The sequence below is a fragment of the Malurus melanocephalus genome, unplaced genomic scaffold (genome assembly GCF_030028575.1).
Source record: "Malurus melanocephalus ecotype Western Australia unplaced genomic scaffold, MMel_1.1 scaffold_199, whole genome shotgun sequence".
NCBI classification, from domain to species: domain Eukaryota; kingdom Metazoa; phylum Chordata; class Aves; order Passeriformes; family Maluridae; genus Malurus; species Malurus melanocephalus.
The window spans coordinates 180,607-196,305 of NW_026623431.1; the positions used below are offsets into that span (position 1 = coordinate 180,607).

The 15,699-nt window shown below is 49.3% G+C and overlaps 1 protein-coding gene across 2 annotated transcripts in view; it reads left to right on the forward strand.

Moving 5' to 3' along the window:
• The first annotated feature begins 450 nt into the window (after positions 1–450).
• CRMP1 (collapsin response mediator protein 1) overlaps positions 451–15,699 on the forward strand; it is a 49,160-nt gene continuing 33,911 nt past the window's right edge. Inside the window, exon 1 of one of the 2 annotated variants that reach the window (XM_057373497.1) lies at positions 451–974. In XM_057373497.1, coding sequence (XP_057229480.1) covers positions 603–974 — 372 coding nt within the window. In that variant the 5' untranslated portion in view covers positions 451–602. Of the gene's footprint in view, positions 975–3,464; positions 3,730–15,699 lie in introns of those variants that run through there. The other variant, XM_057373498.1, reaches the window with a different exon arrangement.

Genomic DNA, 15,699 nt, shown 5'->3' on the forward strand with positions numbered 1-15,699 from the left:
TTTTCACCTCCCTATTTTCCCACCCCCGAAGCCACGCAGCAGCAGGTGACCGGCGCCCGCCCGCCAGCAGGGCAGGACCCCGTTGGCACCGGCCGTGTGTGCATGCGGCGGGCTCCCTCCCTGCCTCCTCCCCCTGCCTCCCGCCCCCCGGATCATTCTATACYGGGGGAGCTGTGCACTGCGGTCCCTGCTCGGGGATCGCTGCTGCTCTTCCCATTCGTCAGGGGCTTTCCAATCACCTGCCTCTGCCACCCTCTCCGCTCCGCTCTTTGTACTTTATTTTCACGTGCTCTTTACTAACACGGCTATTTTTAAATCCCGCTCGGATTTATTTCTCTCTCTTTCTTTCTTTCTCTCTTATTTTCCTTTTTTTCTAATATTCTTTTTTTTTTTTTTTTCCGGGGGGGGGTGGGTGGGGGGAGGGAGGGTAACGTTTGCAGTTCCCTAAGGGAAAGATCCCACCAGCCAACCCAGCTCCGCCACTGCTGCATCCATCCATTCATTTTTATGGTCACTAACAGCCTATCCCGGTAGTGGAAGGKGCAAAGAAGTGGGAGGCAGGGAGAGAGATAGAGAGAGAGAGAGAGATCCGGACGGCGAGAATGGCCGAGAGAAAGAGGAACTGGAATAAAGAAGATGACCTGCCTGTGTATCTAGCTAGGCCGGGCACGACAGCCCAGACACCGCGGCAGAAATACGGGGGAATGTTCGCCTCCGTGGAGGGGGCCTATGAGAACAAAACCATCGACTTCGACGCCTACAGCGTGGGGAAGAAGGGGTCCCGGACCCCGCGGAGCGGCAGCCGTCACGACATGTTGGACGGAGGGGACAACTACAGCGAGACCGCCAGCGACATCAGCGAGATCTCCGGCTCCGTCATCAGCTCCCCGGGAGACCGGGACGACAAGACCCCGGGCGTGGAGATCAAATACCCGATGGGGAAGGAGCTGCTGCAGGGCCAGGACAATGGACAGGTGAGCGGGGCCCGGGCAGGGAGGAGGGAGCCGCCGCCCCCGCTCGCTTGGCGAGCCGAGCCGAGATTGCTGTGCCGAGCCGAGCCGAGCCGAGCCGAGATTGCTGTGCTGTGCTGTGCTGTGCTGTGCTGTGCTGTGCTGTGCTGTATGGTGCCGTGCCGTGCCGCAGAGCCCCGCTCGCCCGCGCAGGGGGCTGGGGGCCGCCTTTGCGGGGGAGTTCCGGCGCGGCAGGTCGGGAGGCGCCGCCGCCTCCTCCCGGGCATGCTGATGCTCTGGCAAGAACCCGGCTGGCCCCTAAACTACCTCACTTGGCAGAGCTTAGCGGGGGCGGGAGGGGGCGACCCCMGAAATCGTTTTCCTTTGTAAGTGATGGCGATGAGTTTTCTCCGTTTCCTTTCCTGCCCGTGTCGGGGGGCTGGAGGGCAGCTCGGGTCCTCAGCGCCTCCCCGCCGCCCCGCGGAACAAAGCCGGGCCCGCTGCACTCGCGGGCTCGCCGGGGAAACTCCGCGGAGTCTCTCCCGGGCACAGCCCCAGGATCTGCCCCGGTCCCCCGCCCTGACTCTGCCCCTGCTCCCCCCGGCTCCCTGTGCGCCTGCATTGTCTCCCCGGCAGGGAGCGCAGAAGGCGGGAGGATCGGCTGAAACCTCTGCCCCGGGCTCCCCTCCACGGGGGCTGCAGCCTGCACTCATATTGCAGACGCAGGGAAGAAGTGAGCCGGGGGAGCTGGCCGGCCCCTGACGGCTGTGCATCTCCATCTTAGCCCTCTCGCTGGCATGCCGGCTGCAGGCAGACTCGGGGGGCTGGCTTTCCTGGGAACCCGGGCTGTCATTGATTTCCCCTTAGAAAGAAATGCGGCCTTGCAGTGTTGCCTCTGCATGGATGCACCCTTTCCCTTAGTATCCAGCCTGGAGCCCTTGGCTTGTCTGCACTCTGCTCTTTCCACTGGCTGAACTGAGAGTTTCCACTCTTTTCTCCCCCTCTTCAATTTCAGCATGAATGGGGTGCTGGTTTGCTCTGGCCTGGGGATTGGGTGTAGGTGCCACGTGGCCTCCTGTGCGTCCCCTTGGGTGTSTGCTGTGGTGGGACACTGGAGAGAGCAGGCACTTGGTGGGACACTGTGCCTGGGATGCAGATGCGTTCTTAACAATGACCACAGGGTTGCCTTCAGAGGCTGCCAGCTGCAGTGCAGTTTTCTCTTTCCTAGCTCACCTGAACTCCYGATTTTCTTCTATCAGGACTCTGGGGCAATGGGAGGGCACAACACACCCCACCTTCTGGCACATCCATGGTGCTGCCTCCCCATCTTCCCTGCTTCCTAGTTCAGTCTGGCACTCAGGGTAGTGAGCACACTGCACACTACCTCCCTGGCTCCCACTGTTCTTGCCAAGTTGGCCAAAGCGAGGTGAGGAGGGTGTTAGGGGTAAAGCAGGCAAGATTTGGCCTCTGATTTAGGAAGGTGCACTGTAAGCGGTAGATATAATGTGACCCCTGTGCAGTGGCACCCAGTTTTTTACGAGCTTCAAACAATGATTTTGGGAAGGTGTGTCAGGGATGTGATCTGGATGCTCAGTGTCTTCTATCTATGTGTGTATCACAGGGGTGGGTGTGCTGTGCATGCCCCTCTGGGGATTAACTTGGGCACAGCTTTGCAGGGCCTTTCACTCTTCCTGCAGTTCACAGTGTTAATCAAGCATCTTGGCTGGAGGGAGGCACTCGGAGACAGAGAAAAGCCAGAAGGGTAAAACTCACCACTTTAATTCTGCAGCAGCTGCTCACAAAGCATCTGCCTGGCCTGGTTGTGTCATCCCCCATGACCTCCCTGGGCGCAGGGTGGAGCAGGTGTGTGACAGGGGGGCAGTGACAAGGAGGGCAGAGCAGGACAGTGCGATTGGGGTCAGAGCTGTTGGTGAGGACAGAGCAGACAGTGCCACCTGGGGCAGTGCCATCAGGAGCAGAGCAGGGCAGGACTGTCAGGGACAGTGCCGTGGGGACAGTGCCATGAGGAACGAGCCGGCAGTGCCATGGAGACAAAGCAAGGCATTGCCATCAGTATGGGGCCATCAGGGTCAATGCTGAGGGGACAGTGCCGTGGGGACAGTGCRGARCATTGCCGTGAGGCTCCATGCCGTGGGKACGGCTCAGGCAGTGCCACTGCCATGTGTAGCACAGCAGGACCCATCGGCGGGGGTTATATCCCCCGTCCCCACCCTGCGGCAACCCACGCGTGGGATCCTGCCGGTGACCTCAGCGTGCGAGCGGGGCGGCGGCGGAGCTGGCGGGGCGGCGTTTTGCAGCGCCGGTGCGGGAGGGAGGCTCCGGCTGGATTGATGGCTGTGAAGGGGGGCCAGGCGGAGGGGTGGGGGACAGGAGGGAAGGAAACGCTTCCTGGGTTGCGCTGAGCGAATCCTGCTCCGACCTGCAGCCGGGAGGGCGCTGCTGCCGCCAGCAGAGGCAGCGCTCGCCGACCCCCCCCGGGAGCTGCGTCCCCGTTTGATTGCAGCCGGAAAAAAAAAGGTGCCGGGTTTGCCGGGCTTCCCTTCCTCTGGGCGACGGAACTTCGCCCCCATTCCATCGCTCTGCCGGGTCGCCCCCGCCCCGCCCCATCACCCGACCGGGYTTCGCATTATTATTCCTGTCAGCACCGCCGGTGTTGTTCGGCTGGGCTCGGCTCGCTCCTCGGGTTCGCTGCGTGCTCCCGGCGCTAAGGAGAGCCGACATGTCTTACCAGGGCAAGAAGAGCATCCCGCACATAACGGTAAGCGGCCCCGGGCGCTCCTTTGTTCGCGGGGCGGGGAAGGGCGTGCGGCGGGAGCGCCGCGGCCGCGCAGTGCCCGGGGCCGGCGGGCAGTCCCCAGGCTGCGCGGATCGGGATCGCCGCGGTGCGGGCGCCGGCGCCCGTCCTTCTCCCGCTGGAGCTCTGGGCGAGGACTGATTTAATTTATTTTTAGCTTTAAAATCCTTTTTTTTTTTTTAATTGTGTTCTGCCTCCCTTTGCTCTCTTGTCGCCCAGCCGCGGCTCAGCGCTGTGTGCTCGCTCCAGCCCGGGGCGGGGAAGGGAGGGAGGGCCGGCGAGGGGCTCGTCCCGGCGCTGCCGGGGCTGGGGCCGAGGTACCGCCCTCCCAAGGAGCCGGGCCCGGGGAGACTCGGCCGCCGGTCGAGACAGAACAAAAGAGGGAGGGGACCACCGCAGCAAAACGTGCCCCTGCCGCCACCCCCGCAGCGGGCAGGGGCAATGCAGCCCCAGCGGGGCAGGGGCGGTGGGCCGGGGGGAGCCACAGGGTGCGGAGAAATGGGTGGTGGGCTAACATGGGCGTGGGGGAAGCGTGGRAAATCAAAGAGCGCCATGATGCCGGCACCAACACCTCTGCGCGCTATTAATACATCAGGCGTGGTGGGGATCAGAAGTCAAAGAGTTAATCATAACCATCCTCTTCCTATCGGTGCCTGTCTCCCGCTAGATGCCTTTATACCCGGGCAGAACTACCGCAGAGTGTTCTTTCCATGCCAGAAAGAAAGGACCTGCGTCCTTTGAGACAGTATATGCTTTCCCTTTTATACCAGAATCTGGGGGTACAGGGGCTGGGATAAAGAACAGGCAGARCTGGCGGGTAGGGGTGTGGTGGGGGAATTCGCACCCGGAGCTTGCTCACACCGCAGAGGTTTCCCCCAGCACCGGCGTTGGTTTACAGGTTGCTGCCGGCTTTGCTCTTGGGGGGCTGGATCAGTGGGTGATGGGGTCACTGCTGCTGTGGCACCTGGGGCAGAGATGAGCGGGGAATGAGCTCCAAGATTGCTTGGGTTCGTGGAGCTTTCCCTGGAAAGCTGGCTCGGTGCTACGCGCGGCAAGTTTCGGTAGCAGAAGGAGCGAGCTGCCTGGTGGGTGTGGCACCTTCCCGAGCAAACCTGGTGCTTAACGGCATTAGKGGAGCCAGTGTTTGTTACAAAGCCTGTAAGCTTCTCCAGGTTTTCTCCATATTCAAAAAGGCATCCTTCAGTCAAAATATTTGGTCAGGAGGGGAGCAACCTCCTTCTAAGAGCTTAGTTTTATGATACCAAAGTGCTGCATTTRAACAGGTTTCCACTATCAACAGGCAGCAGTGCCTGGTGGCCAAGGCTGAACCTGGGTGCCGCAGTGGCTCTTKGGCTGATGGCTCCTCTTGCCTTGTTCCTCACACGTTGAGTGACTTGCAGTCACTCAGGGCATGTGTGGGCTGGGGGAGGCTTTGGTTACCCTCTGGGTGAGTGTCAGGTGCTTTGTGCAAGGCTCAGTCGTCATTTGAAGCTGGAGTGTAACAGGTTCCCACTCATGGCTAGGTCTTTGCTCTCCAGTTTGGAGYAAAATAAGAAACTGGAAGAACTATGAGTCTGTGCTTTAGAATCAAAGTTYGTTTTAATTCCATCACTTCTCAATGAATTTTATTTTCTGTGCTGGGGAGAGGATTGCTGGGAAAAAGAAAGCCCAAACCTCAGCCTTTTCTCTTTGGAATGGGATGTGCAGAAGCTTCTGCAAATGAATATTCATTAATATTACTGTTGAGTTTTGTGACCAAATCAAAGGCATAAATTAATGTTAGTGAAGTTGGCAGGCATCAGGGCTGGACGGATTTTTTTTTTTACACTTCTGACCCTTCTCCTCCAGCAAAAGCCAGTCAGGCACTTTTTGTGTAAGACCTTGTGCACATTGCTTGTCCCACAAGAACCCACAGGATCTATCTGTATCTTCTGAAGCCCCATTCTGGTGTGGTAAATTAGATGTTTCATCCTGCCACTAAGGAAAGACATTGTAGCTTCAAGTCTTCTGCGCTCYATGGAAATGTAATACCTCTAGAAGTGTACAACGGCAGTGATGATGAAATCATGTAAAAATGTCATTTGTTACTGTTTTTAACATTTACCCCCACTCACACTCCTGCTTTTGGAGCTACACCAGCTCCTGGATTTCATCGGGAAAGTGAGAAACCAGTTTCTGACAGTTTCCTGAGTGCTGATAATTTGCTGTGGATTTTCCAGTACCAAGCCTGTGCTCCTTGCTGGGGTCAGGAGCTGTCCTGAGCACATCAGAACAGCACCAAGCCACAGCATCCAACCACAGGCACTGGCAGCAGTCAGTACCTGCCCTGAACTTTCCTCTGGGATCAGGTCTGCAGCATGGTTTCCCCTCTGATTGGTGTGGAAGCAGATATCACTCTTGTGAAGACAATCCTGTGGTATCCTTTGTGGGCTACTGCTCTTGGTGCACATGAGCATAACTTCCTCCTTGTGCTTGGTCTGACTGTGCCTCACCTCCTGGCTCCTCCAGACAGCAGGGCCTGACTGACACSCCCTGCACCTCTTTTCCCCAAAGCAGCTTTATTCCTGATTCTCCTTGTCCCACTGTTTGTGGTAAAGGCACTTTTGCAGACAGCTCCCTTTGGTACTGAGCATCTCGCTTACTCTCGTTTACTCTCATTTACCAATCTGCACAAGGTTTGGTTTTTTTGTTTTTTTTTTTCATTTTATCTGCCTCTTTTTTTTTCTTTCCATTTCCGCCTGTGAAAATTCATGCTTCTTGCATTTTATCCCATTTGTGTCTCTCCTGCTGCCCTTTATGCATCCAGGCTTGCTGTTGTTAGTGGAGCACCAGCAGTGCTCCAGTGTAAGGTGCCATTCAGTTGTGAGCCAGACTGGAGAAACTGGGCCCTTTTGCTGTAACTACTGTGGAACGGGAAGGACTTCTGTATTTGAAGCACCAGCCCAGTCTGGTGATGTGGAATAGAAATGTGTTGAACCAGTATGTGTAAACGCTGCAGTGATGTCCTCTGCACTGTGTTAAAATCCTCGGCAGGTGGGTCTCAAACCAGTGGCTCAGGAGTGTTAGCTGGGAACGGAGCAGGGTGTGCATAACGTGAGAGTGGCCAAGAGTGCAGGAGCACATTTCTCAGCCTATGCAGTATGGACAGCCACCACATCCATTGCTGAGGTGTTTTTCTGCATGAGGTAGCAATCTTTTGTGCTTCGGTTGTGCAGGATGTTGTCAGGCAGACCAGATTTTCCAGGATATACCCCCTAGCCCATTGCTTTTAATGTTGCTATTGTACTTCTCTTGTGCAGCATATTGGAGGGAATAATGGAGATGATGACACGGAAATACCTGTTACAAATTATTTTGGCTTCTGTATTTTGGTAGTGCACAGTATTTTCCAAGCAAGGCCTGAGCTTAGATGAACTCAAAATTGCAGCAGTTTAAAAAAGGCATGTGGCATGTAAAATGCTTGTTACAGGTTGTGTTTGTTCCAGCAGCAACTGCACCCATTAAAACATAATCTGTGTGAGCTCAGTGAAGAGGAGGTGTGAACACAATTCTACTGAGCAAAGGCAGAATAGCTAGTCATCAAAGCAGATGCAATGAGGCATTTGGGAGAGGAAAATGGTGCCCGAATCCCCTGCAAAAAAAAAAAAGGGAATCATCTTTCTGGGAATGGTCCAAGGGTTGGCATATGAATGGAGAAAGGCACTGCTGGTCCTGAGCTGACAGACTGTAAGTCATGGGGAGACAGAGAACTCAAAAAATGTGGTGTTACAGAGGAAGGATCTCACTATTGAGTGTAATAAGAAAAGAGAAGATCTGGCACAACAGGAGGGAAAAAAGCAGATGCACTAAAGTAGAGAGGCTGAAAAAATTCAGAGGAGTGGGCACAGAGAATAATTTTAGTTRTTACCTTTAGAATTGATATGAAGAGAGACGAGAAGTAAGAAGGTTTCAGTTGAAGATGGCAGAATACTTTGAGAGAGGAAAAATACATTAATCTCTATTTCAGCTGTGTAATACACTGGTTAAATGTGGAAATTTTCTGTTTGGTCTGAGCAAAGTGCTGAGATAATGTGTGGTGTTCTGGTGTGAGACAACAGCAGTGTGGGAGCTGCCAGCCAGTTCACTTTGGACACCAGAAGGGACACGTCCTACAGATTCAGGACACGGTGAGTACCTGGAATGATGGACCAAAGTCCTTGTCTAGATTTGGATCTATTCTGTATATCCCCAGAGCACGCTTTTTTACCACCCACCTTGGTCTAACAGTGTGAAGCTACRCTCAGATTGCTGTGTCWCTTGCCAAAAGGGTTTGAAAAGCCTGCTGAGTGCTGGGCTTGGGAACACTGCCTCATGTTAGTATTCTGCTGTTGGTGCAAGATTCTGCCTGATTTAGACAGCGCTTTTTGTCCTGCGTTAAAACAACAAGGYTTGGGACTTCTGGATGCCTTCTCACTCTGGAATATTTGCTTAATCCTTAAAATTGCATGTTCCCACCTGTATCTGTTTAAGAGGCTTGTCCCCTCTCAGTTTACTTGTCTGTCATTGAACAGACATGAATTCTCATTGTGCAGTGGACTGGACTTCAGCCTAGAAGGTGCAGCTTTAGCTGCTTCAGTATTAGTTATTTCCAGCCACCATTTCCATGATTCTGTGGCACATCTTTTCCTTTCTTTTTTCTATAGAGAAAAAGTGGCCACAGTGTTCAAGCCAATTCCATATGGTGACTTAAAATACATTCGTGTAGGTCCTTCTGGGGACATTTCTATGGAGACTGAAACCTTTGGCAGAGGGACAGAAAGAAGGGTTTTGGGCAGTGATTCCTTTAACTGCCACAGCAAGTTCATCAGTCAGTGTCCTCAGCAGAGTGTCAGTGTTTTCAGCATCATAGCTGGTGCCTCCACAGTGAACTGAGCTGTGCTTTGCTGGAAGCTGGGCAGGTTTGGAAAGGGGACAGTGGCTGTCTGGGAAGACATCTGGTGCAGTGAGGTGGTTGTCTGAATCTTCTTACGAGTGCTGAGAGCAACCACTGCCAATTAACCACTTTCCTGATAAGAGATCAGGATCTGTTGTTTGCTTTGCTGCCATTTCTTTCTTAATCAAAAATTATTTAAGTGGTAAAAGGGTGGAACTTCCATTTTCCTTTGCAGGAGCCATGAGAACTCACTGATTTGTGAAGCACTTGAGAGTTAGTTGAGATAAACTTGGGATTTGTACAAATGAGAGAGATAAATGCTTCCATATGTATGAGAAAGAAGAAAGAGGTGAGTAGCAGAATAATTTCCAGGATTCTAATCTTGCTACATATGTAAAAATGATGGCCTTGTTCCCTGAAGCAGAGATATTTTGGGATTATGTTTGCTTGTCACAGAACAAAAGTTTTGATCTGTAGTGCATGTCCTAATGAGTTTTTAGGTGTCAGCTCTTGTTTATGAATAATAAATGGCCCTGCTGACTTCTGTGAAGTCTACACCCAGTGTAAAATCTCCTGTGTGTAATAGTGGAGACCCAAGTCTGTGCAGATGGCTGGCTGAAGGAGTAGGCAGTGCTCGTAGTGAAGAGGCTGTGGAAGGGTTATTTGTGAACCAGGCTGATACCATGTGAGGTGAGGCAGCAAGCATCACAAGTTGGTCTCACTGGCAGAAAAAGTAGGTTTGTGAGGCAGCATGACAGCACAAAGTGTCTGAGTGCAAACAATACACATCTCTATCCCACTGCGTCTAGTTGTTCATGAATTACCATTGSTAACATCTCATTAAAGGCATTTTCTACTATTCTGTTTCCCTTACTTCCACCTCCTCTGTCAGAGAAGGGATTCCATATGGTCTTAGTTGGATTTTGGCTGTGATTGGTGCCAAGACAGATATGTCCCAGTAACCTGATGCAGGTTTCTGACTAGAATTTAGAAAAAACACATCTTCAGTTTAATGGCACAGAGAAGCCAGCCATGCTGTAAATGACTGTCATTTTCTACCGAAGTTTAAGCTTTCCTGTGAATGGCTTGCTGGGATTTTGGGATCCCCTCTAATTGATGTAACCTGTATGTAACCCAAGGGATGGGTATAGCAACATACAATGCAATGGTTTCAACCCTCCAGCCCMTACTTAGATGAACCCCCTGCTGAGGCCAATGAATACTGTCATCAATATGATGTTTGTTGTGCTTCCCTTCTAAAAGCAAAGCAAAGATGACATTTACAGTGAAGAAATCCCCATGGAGTTGGTAGCTGTAGGAGTAGCCCTTTCAGAGTGGGTGATTAAGCAATGAAACTGCCAGCTGAATGGGAAGCCAGGTCTCGAAAGGCGAAACAAAAGAACATCAGATCTTTTAAATGAATAAAGATGAATGAATACATTGGCTACAGACCMAGATACAGAATTTCTACAACTAACATAACCCTTCCTAAATTAATTGCCATATACTAGAGTGCATCTCTTAAGACAAGAACCTTAAACCCAGGATGCACCATTACTGGCCTATTGGAAATGATGCCTCAAGGATGGAGTGTTTTACAAAGAACTCCCAGAGTTGATTCAGGGTTCACCCTAGCTAAATGCCACTTCCTATGGAAGGTAATCTAGACATGAAATTCAAAAGGGGGGATACTGCTGATTAAAAGCAGATCTTCTATAAGCAGACAGTACATMATGAAATCCCATTTACAGCTCTTTGATCCTTATGAAAGGATTTTAAGCAAACATTCCTCTTGGGAAGGATATCTTTCTTCTTTTGCCATTAAGTTTTTAAATGTTCCTTATTTGTAARTACTTTGCTAAAAGCAAGGTAATTTAACTGTATTGTATCACAGCTGGGTCTGAWTCTGACCAGCTCTGACAAAAGACAGCCACATATATCCACACACACAAATAAAGTAGATCTCTTGTRTATTGAGGGAAGTAAGTCTGCAAGAAGGAATGCATGGAAGCAGAGGAACTCTGAGTGTTTCTTTCCACTTTGTGCCAGTGGGTCTTCATCCGTTGAGAAATGGCTCCCTCACTAATAGTCTTCTTGTGGAGATTTAGATAATCAAGGGGAACACAAATACCAGCTTGTGTTTCTTGTACCTTCCCTCTAAACTGAATTCTGTGTCTTTTGTAACTCTCAGTGGGCTTTTTAAAGCTTTCATAACAAATAATTCTGCCTCTCAAATGCTAAAAAAGTAATATCTTGGCTGCAAGTGTGATAACATAGCTTAATGCCTTTTTATGTCTATTGCATTTGATCTGATATCTTTTAAACCAGATGCCTTTATAGATAGAGAACTGAAATACAGGTGGATTTGGAATTTAAACTGTTTTCAAATGCTATTTAGCATAAAATCYTTAGGGATCATCTTCAGGGCTCTTGACTAATCTGGGTTTTAGAGAAAACAGCCATTGTTGCTCTGGAGATGTAAGGACAATGCTATATTCTAGTAAGTCCTTACAATTACACAGAGGATGAAATCACTGCTGAGGGTTKCCTCATCCTCTAGGCCTGGAAAATCTGGATTTGAGTGCAGCAAAGACTTTTTTTGGTTGGCAAAAGGTGCAATGTGGCAATTGGAAATGTACAAACCAAGAATAAAGCAGCACTTAGACCTGTATGCTGGGTATGTTATCTGAAGTTGATTGGATATAAATTGTAAAGCAAACTGTACATGGTTGAAAGTATATGGTTTACTTGATTTAGAGATGAAGACGTAATAGGTGGACATTCCATTTGTGGAAGAAAAGCAAGAATATAATAGCTTATATTAGAATTGCAGTCTGGAGAGATGCTGCTATTTGAGGAAAGCACTACTTTTGGAATCTCTTGGAATCTTTTTATATGACTAGAATACATAATGGATTTTTTTAAAATCCATCTTGCATCATAGAGGTGTGGTTTTCTCTGGAAGTTTTCTGCAGGTGCAGTGCATAGATGTCGATGCTGTAGAGAAGTGTRTGGTTTCTATAACTTGTGCTGCATTGTATTTTGGCATGCTGCACCAATTTGAAATAATGTTTAGTAAATCTTATGGCAGTTTTATTTTTTCCATTACTGTGTTTTTTAGTAGTCCCRAGAAGCAGATTTGAGAACTGCATGTCTAAGAAATATTTGAATTTTGTTGTGTATTTTTAGATACCTCTAGCTCTGAGGGGAGTGGGTTTCTGTAAAAAGGCTAATTTTAAATTTCTTTGCAACTGTCACTGCTCTAACATTTGGTTTGTAATTTCAAATAATCCAGAGCAGAGCGATTTTCTGCCCAAGTGGTTTCACTTGTACTTGCGTGGAGCCTGGTGCAGGGTTGGGGACCATGGCAGGGCTGAGGCTCAAGGTCCAGCAGGTTGGTGAGATGCTGCTGCTTTCTGCTGGCCTTTTGCCATTGRTGCGCATGAAAATGTGGACACGCTTCACAAGAGCTGAGCCAAGCTGACTCAAAACCCCAGCAAAACAGGCAGTTTGTACAAAGTGTGCCAGTCACCAGCTTACAGATGTTTCGTGTTCTCTTGCTGTAGTGGAAACAATAGTTGTGAGRGAGCGACAGCCACCGCCTCCAGTCTGAGCAGCCAGCCCCTCCTCCTGCAGCAAACGAGCTGAGTTTGTGGCATCTCCTTCTGCTGCCATGAAAATTGCTGTCATGTCACAGACTAAGCTCTGCAGCTTTGCTGCCAGGTTAAGCAGGAGAAGCTAGACTGTGATTAGGAAAAGATCCCCAGGGGAGCAGTGCGCAGGCATTGAAGGTGAAGGGCTGGGAGTAGTAGGAGTGGCTGTATCAGCAGTGGGCTGAGCCACCTGTAAAATGGAGACAGCAGATATGCATCGTGGCTGTGCTGATGCTGTGTCATGGCCACRCACAGAACTCAGAGCAAACAGCATTGCAGCAATGCAGCTGCATCWTTGCCGTAGTGGTGGGTGGAGGAGAAACACCTTGGCTCCCACACTCTGCAGTGACCTCAGAGCATGGATTTACAGTGTGCCTTCTGCATTCCCCATGTTGGTGAGAGCAGGGTTTTTACTGTGTGCATCTTGGCACCTCATGAGCTGTTCAATGTAATACTCCCTCTCTGTTTTGCCGTGTTCCTGCTATCMCTGGCAGCCTGGAGGGAGGAGAGGRTCCCAGCAGCTTCCTTTGGCTTGAACTGGGAAGAGGTTTTGGAGTTTGCCWGGAAGAGGCTGGCAGTTTCCTGTGCCAGGCAATGCACTGAAGGCTTGGTATGGAGTCCTTGGGGCTCAGCAAAAGGAGGGCACCAGTGCCTGAGACGCCTGTCAGCTGAATGGGAAAGTGGCAGCCACCCTTGAAAGACTGACTGTATTGACACTCAGCACTCTGAGCTGATGATGACTCCCTTCCTGTTTGGGTTGTGAGAGCACCCAAGGGTCAGTGACTGGCTGAGGGTACCTCTGGGAGCTGGCCAAAGACGGTGTTCTTCCTAGAAGGGATTACAGTTGGGAAGGAGAAAGACAGACCAGCACTGCTGTGATTAGTTCAGGAGCTTCAGGTCACTCCTCCCTTCCCTCACTGCTTTCCCCAGGGCACTGCAGAGCATGTCTCTCCTCCAGCCTGGAATAGGGAAAAGAGGACTCTGGTCTCTAGTTTTTCTGGACATTTGTCACTTGGTAAGAAAGTGCAAGCAGCCTCCCTTGTAAATAATGAATGGTCTCTGGTCATGCCCAAGGAGGTTGACCTACTTCATAGAGCCTGTGTGTGCCCAGATCTGTGCAGGATTTCACTGCAGCAGGTACCAGTGACCTAAACCAGTGCAGGATCACCCAGGTGCCAGTGGCAGGGTGGCAGTGGTGCAGAGTGGCAGCATCCCTCTGCCTCCAGGCCAGCTTTGTGCCTATCCCCTGAAGCCTGTATTTAGGCTGTGGCAGGGAATGAATACTACATGTGGGCCAACCGTTTGTATGAAATTTGTTTCAAGAAGAATACAACAAATTGCTTGTTGATGGTGACCTGTGTCTCCTTTCTAGTGGTTTAGTTTTGTATAATTTTGCCAGTCTGTTCATAGAGATGCAGCTCTGTGGTTGGTGCACACAGGGTTTGGGTACTTCTGCTGTGGCTAAGGACAAGCCAGTCCTGGTCTGGAGCAGGGTGTCTGAGGCAGTGCAGGTTTTCTTGGGCACAGTGTGATGCTGAGGTGTCCACAGGGCACCCAAACTTCACCTGGGCTGCTTGTGCCCATTGGCACCATCTATACCAAGGGGCTCTGCTTTGCAGCAATCTATGATGTGTCCTACACTTAACAGCTCAATCTGGTTGGGAGAAATTTCAATAAAACTTATTTTCTTCTGAATTTGCTGATTTGCTGGAATGGAAAYGTGTTAGAGATGTTTCTACATCTCTCAGATCCTGATGAAAGCTGGGCAAGGCTCCATAGCACTGTCCCCRATGACTTGGCAGTCTCTACCTGGGAATGTGTGTTTTTTTGGCAGCTTAGTCTTCCATGACATCCTATACCCAGCACGGGGAACCTTAGCCTCAGGTGCAAGACAGCTCTTGCAACAATTCTGAATTGTTTTTATTTTCTTTTGAGGTGTAAAGAATTAAAATTTTAGAAGTCTCCATGAAGTGCAGGTTTTATTCTCCAGAATTTCTTGCACCATCCAAAATTCTGAGGAAGGCAAGATTTTGTAGCTAAATGTTCAGTAATCCTTTATGGACTGTGAGGTTTAATTTAATGGCTGACTCCATAATCTAGTGCATTTGTGTTATTTTTTTTTAAATTAGCTTGTTCTAATACTTAAATTTGTTACTTACATATGTATTTATATAGGTGAAATCATATAAAATCATTATGTTTACAGTTACCTTTCTGAAGCTATGCTTCAGATTTATTTTAGTCTGTCTTATTTTCCCTGCCTGTTACATTTGTTTCTTCTCATTATGCATCTTCTCCTGTTTTAAAAGAAACAAAATGCAGAACTTCTTGATGAGGGTGCAGATTCTTTGACWTGTTAGCAGTGACAGATGCAGTGCTCTGAGAACACTACCTACCTGTATCAGTAAGCTCATTCTTCATGTAATTGGACAATATTAATGTTTAGAAAGGCAACTGAATGAGCTCAAAAAAAGCTCACAAGATGGTGGTCCCTGCAGGTCAGCAGGCAGMGTAGTAAATCATCATAGTGAGGAGGAGCAACTGCCAGCACGTGGCAAAATCACTTATTRCTATTCTGGCTGCTGATTCACGAGTCCTGCTTCAATTACAAGTGACAGTAGAGAGGCTGGGGAGAAAACAGGGAGCCTGCTCAGGCAAATTCCAGATGGAGGACATGCATTCATCTCCATTCTCTAACGAGAGGGTGACAATGTCTGAGGCAGGTCCTGGGGACATATGTCATCACAGTTCTGTGCTTGGTTCCCCCTGCAAGGTCATGTCACTGCTGCAGCAYGTGGAGAAAAGCCTCAGACCTGCTGTGCACATACTCTTTTGTTGTGCATTGCGTTTAAAATGTCTTTCCCCTCTCTTTTTTTCACTTAAAAATGTCTGTTTCTCCTGTTTTCCCTTTTCTAGAATGATACAGAGGGCTATARAGGCTTTGAACCAGCAAAATTGCTCAAATACAAGCTAAAAAATAAATATGCAGTGTATAACAGAGAGGTTACATTGTAACACCCCTAGCTCTGCCGYAGCRCWTTTTAATRAATAAATTYTWRAAAAWWTATTCTTTTTTMTTGTCCTRGTTTTATAGATTAAGAAATGTATCAACTTGTTTGTTTTCTCAATGGGGAGCTCAGGACATTCATAGTTTATGTGCCTGAGTCATCCTGTAATTAAACCAGGAATTGAATCAGGACTGAGCAGTATAAAACATGGACAAACTGGAGATTCTGAGTTACTTTCTGGTGAGCCAAGGAAATAATTTATAATAAATGGCTTTCTTTATGTATGAATGGGAAGAAAATGTTCTGACTGCTTTAAGAGTTTTCCAGCATTCATGGTCACTTGGCAGAATTCTTTCTAAAA